Consider the following 12,880-nt stretch of genomic DNA (forward strand, 5'->3'; position numbering starts at 1 on the left):
TCGCTGCTCCCTCCTCTACGATCGCTACGCACAGAGTCGTCGGTCGAGGCAGGCGCCTTAAGATGGCGGCGGTCGCCGGGCCGGGCTCCTAGCTCAGCCATGGGGGTATTTTACTGCCCCCTTTGCCACCTCACCGCCTTTGTGGGTCGGCGCCACCTCTACAGCGCTAGCCACCAGCGACGGCTCCGGGAGGCGCTCAGCCGCCTGCAGGCCAAGGTGAGAGCCGGGAGCCACCGCACTCCCGCTGCCTCTCCAGTAGCTGGGCAGGGAGCTGCTGCCCGCGCTTGGGGGCTGCCTGCTGGGATACAAGGGAGCTTGGGGTGTGGAGCCGCGCCGTCGAGCGGGAGGGGGCGCGGAGCCAGGACGCCTGGGTTCTGTCCGCAGCTCACAGTTTGACCTGGAGTGCGGCACGTCTCTTCCCTGTGTCTCTGCTTCCCCATCAGGAAATATGAGGCTCAAACATTGCGGATCTGTCAGGCACGCTAAATGTGAAATAATAGAGGTGCTTGGGCTTCACACAATTTCTCTTTGGTGGCAACTAAGTCAGCATTTCCCAGAGCATGGACTGTGGGCCTCCAGGGGTGGGAGACGCGCCACAAGGGTGTAACCAAACACTGCCATTCTCCCTCAGCCCACCTTTCTGAGGGTTTTTTTTAAAGTAAGTTTCTAACTTTTTTGATTGTGAAGAAAAGATCCAAAATGTGAAGTGAGTGTAAATGATGCAGATATGTCCAACAGAGTTTGGCCACCCAAACCACTAATTCTGAGGTGTGACCAGCCCTCTTCATTTCAGTGGCTACTTATGCCAATGTCAGTCAAAGGCTAAAGCTATGCCACTGGCAGTTGAACCACAAAACTTTTGTCTTTGAGGTGTTAAGAAAACACTCCTCTCGAAGGACAAAGTTTTGTCGACGACAAGCGCCAGTGTGAACAGCACTTTGTCAGCAGGAAAACCGACAAACAGCAGCTATACTGTGCGACTTTTAGCAGCATGGCTGTAGCAACACAGCCAGGTTGTGAAAAACTGTGTGGTGTAGACGGAGCCTTAGACTTCATTGCGGGGGAAAAAGTGTGTTTTTATGTTGAGATAGCTATGTTGATATAAAAGTCGGTTAGAGTCATCAGTAGTTTTTACCTGGATGTAGCTAGTTGATGTAAATCCCACATGGCGGATATAAGGTTGACATTGATGTAAAAACTACTTGGGCCTTGTCACCACTTGTTTACATAGAGATAAGTATCTCACCTTAGCTATCGCCATGTAAACAACATCTTTTTCTGCCGTGAAGACAAAGCCTAAACATCAACATTAACTATTTTACTACTCATGAAAGCATGTGGGAAAGGAGAGGACAATGAATATTACAAAAATCTGCACTGGTGTTTATTAAAGTGTATGGGGGAAGGGGAGATGAGAGTTCAGAGGACTAGCTGGGTGGAGGAGCATGAGACAAAGATGTATACATTAAAAGGCATAGCCCTTTTCAAGCAGACGATGGGAGTGTAGGGGCCATGATTCGTTCAATTTTTGTAAAGAGGCTCCACTTTCAAAAATTTGGTAAACACCAGCTAATTCGCTTCTCTTCCCTCCTTCAATCAGGTGCAGTTGGCTCGGAAGATGATTAAAAATGCAGTGGTCGTGAAGTATGACGCAGGGGAGCATGAACAACTCTTCTGGTGTCTCTGCTGCAAGCAGGAGGTGAAAAGGCACCTGAGCCATGGGAGCCTGACAGTGCTGCATGGGGGACTTCTGCAGCACATGGCCAGGTATGGTGTCCACAGCCCTGTCTGCATCCCGGGGGATGTTACATGGTTTAATAATACTTTGTATGTGCATAGCTCCTTAACTCTGAGGCACAGAGATGAAGTGACATGCTTCAAACCATATAGTGAATCAGTGGCGGAGCTGAGTCTAAAACCAAGGAGTTAGTAACTAGATTCCTGCTGTAACCAATTTGATATGCTTGTGTAGGACAAGAAGTTAACATAATTCCGGTTCTGCTGAAGTTTCTGACAGCCCTTAGTCTTTATTCCTCCCTTGCCACTGACTTGCTATGTGATTTTGGGCAAGTCACTTCCCTTCTGTTTACCTCCATGATCTTATGTGGAGGTTGTGAGAACTAATTGTAAAGTGTTTGATGCAAGTTGCTTAACATGTGCAGCTTTCTTAATTTGTCCACTCCAGAAGTGAATAACTAAAGAAAACACATCCAAGATGGTCTTCAGTTTATATTTCTAAAATGTGCTCAACCTTATTTACATACAGAATCTATATTAAGTGTCTCCTAGGGAGCACATGATGACAATTCAGATATGGAAGTGTTGATCTTAAAGAAAACCCACTGCTTAAAATCCAATTACCTTAACAACATTAAACTAGTAACTTAAATGACTCCTAACTCTTCCAGTATAGTTATCCACAAATAATATTTTAATGGTAGGTCTGTATAATATTGTACTTCTAAAAAAAACTTACTGAAATGAGATCCAAGCTTTGTATAGCTGTAGTGAGATAACACTTTGCTGTTCCATAAATCTTTCCTTATTAAAGTGTGTTTGCTCAGAGACAGCTTTCATTAGCTTTTGTGTGGACTTATTTGTGAGATATAGGAAGAAGAAATGCTCAACACTCTAGAACTACAGTGATGACCATGATACAACTATCCAGGGAGACAGACGTGCTCTCTGCATCTTTCAAGGCTTCTGTGATTCAGCCAAAATTCTACATCGGAGAAGGGCATGAACCAAACACCAGATTTTAGTGGTGTGTGGCACCCAAACACGCCTGTTGAATGCAAAATTTTTATTCTATACTTTGCTTTTTCATGTTGCTTTAATGAGCAATGAAAACCAATACCTGTAGTGTTACAGCATATCTTACCTGCTTCCAATATCCGTTTCTCTTGGTATCCTTACCTCTCTATTTTTTGTCACATAACCATGGGCAACCCAGGAAGCTGCTCTATCAGTGTAAGTTAATAAATATATCTGTTTGAGATAAGCTGTTAAAGAGACATCTATGCCAGTTATTAATCATGTGCTCTCTACTTAATTAAGATTGGGAGTTCAGGCTTTAAGTGATTTAATCAAACTTGGTTTTATTCTTTCTTCTTTTTTTCTTTTAAAGCCTGGAGCATAAAAAAGAAGCCAACAAGTTCTGGTGGGAGAACAAAGCAGAAGCCAAATTAAAGCAGCAGTTTCTGATTTCCTCTGAGGAGTATGAACGGTATGTAGGCACCTTGTCTGTTTCTTTGCTTGGGGTATAGGATTTGCTACATTAGATCCAACTGTTGATTCAAAGTCTTTGGAACAGAGATGTTTTAGTGTGTGTATTTGTGGTGTATAAATAAATAGCCCAGACTCCTGCTTTGAGCAGCAACCAGTATCTGATACCATCATCCCCTGCACCTGGCTAGTTACATTGTGCTAGAGATGATTTTCTGACTTGCCCCAAGTGATCACCTCACTTTGTCGAGCATAAGATTAGCTCACCTTCTATTAGCATCATTATTAAAAAAAAAAACTGAGTCATAATATTATCCAGCCGTGTGTTTCATCTAGTCATATATACATTGCAAAATGTTATCATTCATCATAGCTTATCTTCCACGGGCTTTACAACCAGTAACTAATTAATCCTTGCAGGGTCCCTGCAAATGTAAGCCACCTTATCCCTGTCTTACAAATAGGGAAACTAAGGCACAGAGATTCAATGTCAGAGGTTGAGGTAGAAATTCAGGTGTTCCCAGCAGTTCAGCTGTCAGTCTAACTCAGGCCACAAAAGTGACTGATCTCTCAAATACTCTTTCAGGTTCAAATCATCACTTGTCAAAGCTCTGGATGCTTTTGAAGAAAAAGAGGATGAGGTCATTAAAGAGGTGAACAGAGATGTCCTAGGTGTGCTGTGCCTGACTTACCTGTTTGCTTTGCCTTTTGTCCTCATTCTGTTTTTTGCTTTGTTCGATTCCAGATGGCATCCCATATCCGAGAAGTGGAGCAGAGCAGACAGGAAATGGTACATGCCGTCTTAGAGGTTTGTTTTCCCAGGATGCACCTGAGCAGTATCCAGCAAATGATTGTTTCCACAAGCCCTCTGAGTTCTTATAAATGGCTATTTTCTGCATTGATTCTTAAGTTGAAAGTACATACAATTTACTTCTAATAACTTGTTCTCTCACTGACCAGTCGGGAGATTCTGATGTGACAATTGATAGGACTGCTGCTCTGTGGTTGCAAATCTCTGGCTTCATTCAGGTGTGGTTATCCGTCTCACAAATAGTGCAGTGCTTATGTTTGAGTGATCGTGGTGACTGAAATCTTCTTATCCTTGCTAGTCCTTCTAGGATAGGGTTGGATGTGGGTGACAGAGAAGGAATCTGGAATAAAATGTACTATTATACCAGCACTGGGGGAAAACTAGACACTTAAATACCCTTGTTTATAAGATACTAGTATGTATGTTACCTTCATGCATTACATTCTCTAAAGAAGCACCTGGAACCAGATATATCCTCTTGCTGGGAATTCAGTCTTTCACTTACAGGGGATGGAATCTGTTTGGCCTTTTTGACTATACTCAAACAGACTAGGTAAAGTTATTGGCCCTTTTATCTTTTTAAAAAGGGCAAAAATTGTCTGACTCCATAGAAAGGGCATTGTGATGTTGTAGATTCACTCAATGACTCCAGTTCAAATTGCTCCATTTACAGATAAAAAAGATTGCACTTTATAACTGTAGGTGCTGCAAGCACCCTGGGATCCTCAAGTAAGTCTGGCTCCATCCTCCTCAGCAATAAATATTCTGCAATTTGAACCTAGCTTACAGTTCTGTTGGTGATTCACAAGCCATTGAAAAGAGCTCCCTCTCTCTATTTGTTTTCTCTTGCTAGCACTGCAGAGCCAGGGCAAACAAAAAAAAAATGTTAGTATCTACGCTGAAAATTCCCACTTTCCTTGCCTCCAGATCACAAACATTGAATGTATGATTGCAATATGAGGTGTTTCATAAAACAGGAAGGGCCTTACTGTTGAATACCAGAAAAAATGTTTATTTTTCCTGAATCAAACTCAGCCTCAAACCGAGACAGAATTTTGTGATGAATCCTCTGCCTTCAGTACACCTGGAGGGCATAAAAGGTAAGAAATCTGCCTTTTATATCATCGTGTGTGTCCCTTCTGCTTAGGAGTTTTGAATTTGGTGAAATGCTGAGTAGCATTTATCTAGAGTTACTAACACCGTTTCCCTGGTCAGTATAGTTAGGACATTGATGACTATTGCTATCACTGTACCATTTCTCTGAGTTAACACAGTTCTCAAGAGCAGCAGCAGGCACCTTCAGCCGTCTGCAAACCCCTAGTGGGCAAATTAATCTTTCCTTCAGTATCCTAGAACAAACAATTAATTTTACCCTTTCTGAAAAGGTGGATAATGTCCTGCCTCCAAAACGGTGTTTTCAGGACTAAACTTTGCAAAGAACTAGACTGTCGGAGTGGTTTATAAATGCTAATTATTGTTTGCTGCTGAATTTCCTCTCCTCGTCCCCATTAAAAATCTCCAAACTTGAACACACTGAAGTATTTATGCCTCACCTGTTTCCCAGAAAATGTATTTAACAATTTCATGGTGTAGGTTGAAAAACATTTGCTGTTGTCTGGATACCAAATGCCTCCTGTCACAGGGTATTTTGGCTCCTGTGTTCTAGTGACTTCACCATCATCACAGAAGAGCAGCTTGGTCCAAGTGTGATTCAGATAACACCTGATTTAGATTGGATGGAAGAAAACCATGCTCTGACTTTTATTGGCCACCAGGTAAGGTTGGAGAGGGGCTTACAGAGTCACTTTCCTTTTTTCATGAGTACTGGTATTTCAGATCATAGCCAATGGAATTAATACTTTTAGCATTTGGTAAGAAACAGAATTATGGTTTGTAGGCTTCCCGGGTGGCATAGCTACTGCGAAAGCAACCCAATGGATTTCAGCAACTGAGTGGGTGAAACTCTTCGCCCTGAAACATGGAACTTGTTTCACTAACTGAAATGCACTGAAAATGAAAGATCCCTAGTACACGCTATCTATTAGATGGTGATAGAGAAAAAGACACTTATTCTTTGTTTATCTTTATTTCAAAGTTTCATTAGGGGAGGGAATTTCAAATGGAATTCATAATCCCATGAGCTGCTTATTTTCATGATCAGGTTCCCCTTGTCTATTTGTCCTTACTTGAAGATCTATGCAATCCAATAGTTTATTAATTGTTACTGTTTTTTAGTGTCTCTCTCCTGTGGTAGTACAAAGTTACAATAAAAGTTGCTTTTTTTTAAAATCCTCCAATTCTAATTGGGATTTTCTTAATTTTTTGAAAACAGGAATCTGAAGGGAAGGGAAATGTTCACACAGGTACATGTTTAATTGTTGCCAGGGTTTTTCACTTTTACGACCTTATCAAATGTTTCTGGGCTGAATCCAACAGAAGACTGCAAAGTAACTTAAAAACATAAAATTGTGGCAGGAGTCTGAGAACTGTTAACTGACTTTAGGTATTAGAATTGGGTGGAGCAAAATCAGGCTTGTAATGGAAACTCCTTTGAAACTGTAACTGTATGGTTGCAAAGTATGAACTGTCATGGTTCTTAGCTGTCAAAATTGAGATGCTTAGTCCTTTATTTTTTCCACAAAGGAGGAAGCACACAGTATAATACTTCCAGGAGAAAGCCATTTCACCACTGATTTGTTAGGGAAACTCTGTATGCAGAAATTTGGGGGTACTTTTCCTATCCTCTCCCCCTAGGTCTGTATTTAGGGTTATTTCAGTAGCCCAGCACCACCTTCCCTATTACCTCCTAGGTGCCAAACCTCCTTGGCTGATGCAGGATGAAGAGGAATTTGGAAGTAAACACCAGATTGGACCTTCATATGAGGAATTTCTCAAAGAACGTGAGTGGCTTTGGATATTACTACTTGAATATATTGAGGTGAGGTCTAGTTTTATTTAAAAAGAAAATCACTATACATAGAATGATCTGCTATGAAGTCTGACAAATATGCGTATAAGACTAAGTGGTGCAGGGTAGATGAGATACATTAAACTCTGCATGGAGGCTAGGTAATGATGATTTTCTGATAATCCTGGAGATGAATTCCAGTTAGTCAGACTCTAGTTAGGGGAAAGAGGAAAAAAAAAATAAAAAAATCCTCTTCAGAAAGAGACCAGTATTCTCCCAACCACTTTTTCTGTAAGTTTACCTAAAATGTTTGATAGAACCTCTTCACTCTCTCTGAACTAATGATTCTTAGAGGAGAAGCAGAAGCTGAAAAAACTTCCAACAGATCGTGTTGGTGCCAACTTTGATCACACCTCTGAGACAGGTGAAGGCTGGCTTCCCTCCTTTGGGCGAGTCTGGAATCATGGTAGAAGGTGGCAATCCAGGTAAGCATATACATATGATGGGCTGGCTGACATTAAATTCAAGAGGTGAGGTTCCTTGTACATATACAATGTTGGCAATTTGTAGGAAAGGAATTTCTCAAATGATCGACAGAAGTAGTAACATGTATTGCTGAAAGTAGTAAGAGGCGTTAATGCTCCATGTGTGAAGCCTTGGAGCTGTCAAATTCTAGTGCTGAAATATCTCACATGCCACCTTTTAAACAGTCATGTCTCTACTGCAGAAATACTGAGTACAACACTAAGTACAGATTTAGATTTGTGAACAACACTACTGAATTACAGGGGGTGCTGTTTGCCATAGCTACCTGAAGAGTAGAAACATCCTTATGAAATATTTAGACTGTGATAACACTCCCCCCTGAAAGTGCACATAAGTATTGCTGATTATAGTATGTTTCCTAGCATGCTGCATTCTCCAAGCTGACGTTTTCATGGATTTTTTTTTTTTAAGACATCAGTTCAAAGCTGAATCAGGTAAAGAAAAAAGGAAGACCCGAAAAAGACCAAAATCTGAGGTTCAATGAAAAAGCACGCACCACCTAGTGTTTAGTATACAAAGCGTATAATGTTGTTAATGCTGTTATAGTTACTGTATATCCAGCTATATAGAAGACATGAACTCAAACTAATTTTGCTTAAGTGGGACTTCACTGTGCCGTCCTACAGTGTAGATGAAAAGGAGGCCAAGGCATCTTTGGCCAGAGCTATCACATAATATCAAGATGCTTGAGATTTTTTTTACTCCATCTCGCCCCCTTAAGAAGACACAAAGTTAATTAAACAATTTTATTGTATACATTTACATAAGAAATACAGCAGAGGTGACTGGAAAACCTGCAAAGCAAAAAATACTGAGTTAGTCAATCAGTTGTGTAGATCTCATTGTCTAATAAAGTTTGTCCTACTGCAACATTTCTAATGTGAAAAAAGTCCTCCACTCCTGCCTCTTTTTATGAAGAGAGTTTAGATGGTTGGTTGCTATTGACTACAGAGCAAGTTCCAGAAGCCTTAATAAAAAGGCAACCAGGGGCCTAAGGCAAGCATGGAGTGAGCCTAGCAGAAATGATCTACCCTATCTTGTGTCAGATATCCGTTACTATTTAATAGCACAACCTCTATTTCCTTCTTCCACTCATGGGCAGGCAATAATTCAGTTTTAGTGCTTCCAGCACTATATGGCTGTTTGTTTTTACTCTGTTCAGAAGTAGATTCCTATCAGGGATTTCACAAGGCCCTGGAGAAGTCCACCATGAGGAATTCACATTAGGATTTTGGCTAGCAATTCTATTAAACCACCTGTACATCAGAGGGGAAGGGATACCAGCAACTCTAGAATTTAAATAGCACCTCACTTTTTTAAGCATCCTCCCCACCAGCAGGTGCATCTCCACCCTTCGTGTTTCTGGTGTAAATCACTTGGGCTCGGTGCTTGGACACAAGTTTGATCAAACCTACAAAGGAAGCAGGAAACATTTATGAAAAAAATGTGCAGAATCTTTAAACAGTGTTAACATAACCTGGGGAGGCCCACACTTCTGAAGGCTAACAGCTCTACATTTCAGAGTAGCAGCCATGTTAGTCTGTATTCGCCAAAAGAAAAGGAGGACTTGTGGCACCTTAGAGACTAAAATTTATTTGAGCATAAGCTTTCGTGAGCTACAGCTCACTTCATCAGCTGCATCTACATTGAGAGCTTCAGACAGAGGGCTAATAACCTGTTGTTTCAAGACAGCATCTCGAGAACAGTTCCACTGTGCCTTCTACAGTGGGAACACAAATGAATTCCTATTGAAGCAACCAGAGTCAAAGGTCCTGTCTAGAACACAGTAGTCCTAACACTAAATGTTTTGTAGGATAGCAGGACTTCAGTATGATCCAGGAACAGTTATCATTGCAAAACATTCTGTTGTCAGCAATGTTGCCTCTAAATTTTTTCCATTAATGTGCACCACCAGTAGACACAAACCTAGATATAATATATATATATATTTAAAAGGCACCATAGCGATGATTACTTCAAGCCTGGACAACTCACTACTTAAAGAATTAAATTTAAGAGAAAGAAAAAATGAAATGCAGAGACCAGTCAAAAAATTCAAATAATAGCACGTTGAAAGAATTAGAGAATTATGTGCATTGGAGGAAGTATCACAACGGAAGTATGTGTTGGGAGGTGACAGTGAGACACACACGTTGCCCCTTTAAGCAGATCAGCACAGCAGCAGCAGCCACCAGCAAGCTCCCTCCATCCCACTCCTGAGTCCCGTCACATCCCCCTACCCTGCTCTGCAGAAACGGGATACAGGGGCAGAGGGATAGGGATAGGATGGACAGACACCCTGATATCAGTGTTCCCTCCTCCCTCAGCTCTGCATAGCAAGCAGGAGGCTCTGGGGAGCAGCTCCACAGTAGACGGCAAGAAGGGCACTTGACATGCATAGCACTTTATAGCAGGCTGGGCAGCCGGTGCAGCTTAGAGGGAACTTAGGTTGTCAGCAGACCTGGTTACATAGTTTTCTCCTTACACTATTTTCTACACTAGGTAGGATCTTTACTGTTCACAACCAGACACTATGGATGTCACGCATCAATTTTTTGCATTATATTTAAAAATATTATGAACACAAGTAACTTGTGTAGGAACAGATTATATCAATTCTGATGTGGTCTTACAGAGATAGATATTTTACTTGGCATTTTAATGTATTAGACCAGGGGTCCTCAACATGGTGCCCGCGGGCACAATGGCACCCACCAGGGCAGTTGTGTGTGCCCGCAGGACACTACACCACCGAAATGCCGCTGAGGAGCATTGCCGTTTCTCAGCAGCAAGGCTTCTTTCTGCTGCCGCCTGCCACAGTCTGTTGGGAATACGAATGTGCTATTCCCACAGAAAGGTTGGGGACCACTGTATTAGACTGATACAAAAAGAAAGGTGATTTGAGATATTTAAAAACTTAAAATGCTCATTATTGAACTTTGTATACAAGCTACCTGCAAACAGATTTGTATCAAAAAATCAATCACCAACAAGTAAGGGAGATAAAATAATAAATCTGGTTTGAGGTCTCCCAATCCACAGTTCAGTGTGTTTTTACCTTTGCTGAGCAGTTCTTGGAGGGCAGCCCTTGCTAAAGATCCTCGAATCTTCAACCTTTCGGAGACTACAGCTGGCGTGATGAGCTTGTAGTTGGGCACTTCTTTGCACAGTTTATCATAAGTAGCCTTATCAAACAAAACAAGGTTGTTCAGCTTGTCTCTTACTTTCCCTTTGGACCACTTCTACAAGAATAAAAAGAAGGGGAACATCACCACCAAAGCAGCAACACAAATACCCCAATGAAAGCTTTGCCGTAATTTCAAGAACTGCGTCATCGGGTCACATAGCATTTCCTCCATGACCACCTAATGCAAGCTTGTTGCTCAGATGAGCACCAATTATAGAGAGACACCTATTCACTATGTTATCAGCACTGACGCATTAGCGCCACACTCTAACATGCACAAGGGGCCTTTCCTACACTACCGCAAAATGAAAATTTCAGAGCAGACAGCAACCAGGCATTTTTACCACTATTATTCAATCATGGGGTGTTAAGCCACTTGACAGTCTGCTCAGTGCTATCAGTGCTGCACCAGTAAATCATCCCCACAAGTGGCAAAGTGTAACTTGAAAATGACATTTGCTTCTTTAGTCCTTTATAGATCACAAAGTTCCCACCCCACCAGCTCAATTTTCACATTTAAAAATTCAGGATTTAGCTACGGTGAAACAATATGGGACATCCCAAAATTAGTAAGATTAGGATTCAGAGTAACAGCCGTGTTAGTCTGTATTCGCAAAAAGAAAAGGAGTACTTGGGGCACCTTAGAGACTAACTCTAACCAATTAGTCTGTAGCTCACGAAAGCTTATGCTCAAATAAATTGGTTAGTCTCCAAGGTGCCACAAGTACTCCTTTTCTTTTTAAGATTAGGATGTTATACTTACCAAGGAAGTGAAACTTCCTTCAGTGTTGAAAAGTCTTTTAGATCACCATTATACTAGAGGGGCAGGGGCTGCAATTTGTCCCCTTGCAACTCAAAAGTATAAAGGTTTGAAGAGATAATCCTAATTTCAATAGTCACATGGCATTCCCTCTTAAATAATTATATCAAGTTAAACTCTAAAGGACCATAGGGTTTATAATAACCTGCTAACATTTTAATCATCTTATTTTCATGATCTACATGGGATCTAAGACATACAGTTGCCAATTAGCAATTAATATAATTTTATTTGAAAGCACTTCAAGCCTTAAAAAACATTTAAAGAGCTCTATGACACAGGGAAACATCCCATTTTACAAATAAAATATTAAAACAGAATAACTTGCCCAAGGGAGTTAGTGACAAGAGTTTGGAAGCCTCACTCCCAGTCACCAAGGAGTTAGTCTGTAGTCACAACTACTGTTGAATATCAAATGCAGAAACCCTCCTATATAGTTCCTAAATGCGATTTACCAGTATGATTAAAGAAAATAGAGATTATTATAGAACAATACAATATCTCACCGTGTGACCTTAAGCACAGCTTAGGGCTCAGCTACACAGGAAAACTGACCACATAGCTACTGCTCTCTGTCCCCTAGCTCCCCAAAAAGAAAAGGAGGACTTGTGGCACCTTACAGACTAACAAATTTGTTTGAGCATAAGCTTTCGTGAGCTACAAAGGAGATGACACGGACTCATCTTACAGAGGGCATGCAGAGAATAATTAGTGACAAAACTGCTCTGTCAGACCCTACTGCCGAGCACACACACCTGAGCCCAGTGGACCCACGCACCACAGTGCAGACTCCTACCTTTTTTTTGGCTTTACCCCCAGATTTGTTCACTGGGTCCTTGTCTTTCTTAGCGGACTTCCCCGCATCCTTTTTCTTCTTATCATCCTTGGGGGGCTGTAGAAAAAAAAAGAGCCCGGAAAGGGGGGGGGGGGGAGAAGAGAAAAGAAAAATGAAAGCAGGCGCCCGCCCTGGGACAATCCGCCTCCACCCGACACCGCCAGGCGCAGACCCGTCGAGTGCGCGGGAAAAAGCGTCCACAGCGGAGCCCCCTCCCCAGCTTCCACGCAGCACAAGTGGGGTCGGGCCACGCGGCCCTAACATGAGCCTTCCCCACCCGGGCGCCTCCCAACGGGGGGAGAGTCCAGGGCTAGGCCTCCTCGAGGGAGCCGGCACCCACTTGCTCCAGCTGCCTCACAGAGAACCCTGTCCACGGCCAAGCCGAGGGGCTAGGCCCTGGGGCCGGCTCACCATGGCGGCGCCTGCTCCTGCTGCTTCAAGATGTCGGATGAGAAAGGAAAGAGTCTGCTCAGGGAGCCTGGGAAACCCCGTGCTTTCACTGCACTTCCGGAGCATGCAGCAACACCGCTTCTGGGTCAAAGAGAAAG

At 42.3% G+C, this 12,880-nt stretch overlaps 2 protein-coding genes across 2 annotated transcripts; one reads left to right on the forward strand and one right to left on the reverse strand.

Moving 5' to 3' along the window:
• Position 1: 1 nt before the first annotated feature.
• Positions 2–10,525, forward strand: CENATAC (centrosomal AT-AC splicing factor). Its single transcript, XM_048827711.2, has 11 exons — positions 2–216; positions 1,601–1,767; positions 3,128–3,226; positions 3,812–3,878; positions 3,971–4,033; positions 5,072–5,136; positions 5,703–5,811; positions 6,369–6,399; positions 6,847–6,936; positions 7,297–7,429; positions 7,902–10,525. The coding sequence occupies exons 1-11, from the start codon at positions 100–102 to the stop codon at positions 7,972–7,974; spliced, it is 1,014 nt and encodes a 337-aa protein (XP_048683668.1). The 5' UTR covers positions 2–99; the 3' UTR covers positions 7,975–10,525.
• On the reverse strand, positions 8,223–12,863 carry RPS25 (ribosomal protein S25). Its single transcript, XM_048827714.2, has 5 exons — positions 12,744–12,863; positions 12,294–12,389; positions 10,549–10,732; positions 8,803–8,901; positions 8,223–8,284 (listed from the first exon to the last, which is right to left on the reverse strand). Exons 1-4 carry the CDS (start codon positions 12,846–12,848, stop codon positions 8,807–8,809), a joined length of 480 nt encoding a protein of 159 aa, XP_048683671.1. The 5' UTR covers positions 12,849–12,863; the 3' UTR covers positions 8,223–8,284; positions 8,803–8,806.
• Positions 12,864–12,880: the final 17 nt, after the last annotated feature.

The sequence above is a fragment of the Caretta caretta genome, chromosome 22 (genome assembly GCF_965140235.1).
Source record: "Caretta caretta isolate rCarCar2 chromosome 22, rCarCar1.hap1, whole genome shotgun sequence".
Classification (NCBI taxonomy): Eukaryota; Metazoa; Chordata; order Testudines; family Cheloniidae; genus Caretta; species Caretta caretta.

What these genes read in the sequence shown, in the direction of transcription:
- CENATAC (XM_048827711.2), top strand. Translation starts at nt 100, where the DNA reads ATGGGGGTATTTTACTGCCCCCTTTGCCACCTCACCGCCTTTGTGGGT. An exon ending in TCCTCTGAGGAGTATGAACG is followed by an intron (nt 3,227 to 3,811) that starts GTATGTAGGCAC and finishes ATACTCTTTCAG; the next exon opens with GTTCAAATCATCACTTGTCA. An exon ending in ACACCTGGAGGGCATAAAAG is followed by an intron (nt 5,137 to 5,702) that starts GTAAGAAATCTG and finishes CCTGTGTTCTAG; the next exon opens with TGACTTCACCATCATCACAG.
- RPS25 (XM_048827714.2), bottom strand. Translation starts at nt 12,848, where the DNA reads ATGCTCCGGAAGTGCAGTGAAAGCACGGGGTTTCCCAGGCTCCCTGAG. An exon ending in CAGGAGCAGGCGCCGCCATG is followed by an intron (nt 12,390 to 12,743) that starts GTGAGCCGGCCC and finishes TTTTTTCTACAG; the next exon opens with CCCCCCAAGGATGATAAGAA. An exon ending in GGGGTAAAGCCAAAAAAAAG is followed by an intron (nt 10,733 to 12,293) that starts GTAGGAGTCTGC and finishes TTATTCTTGTAG; the next exon opens with AAGTGGTCCAAAGGGAAAGT.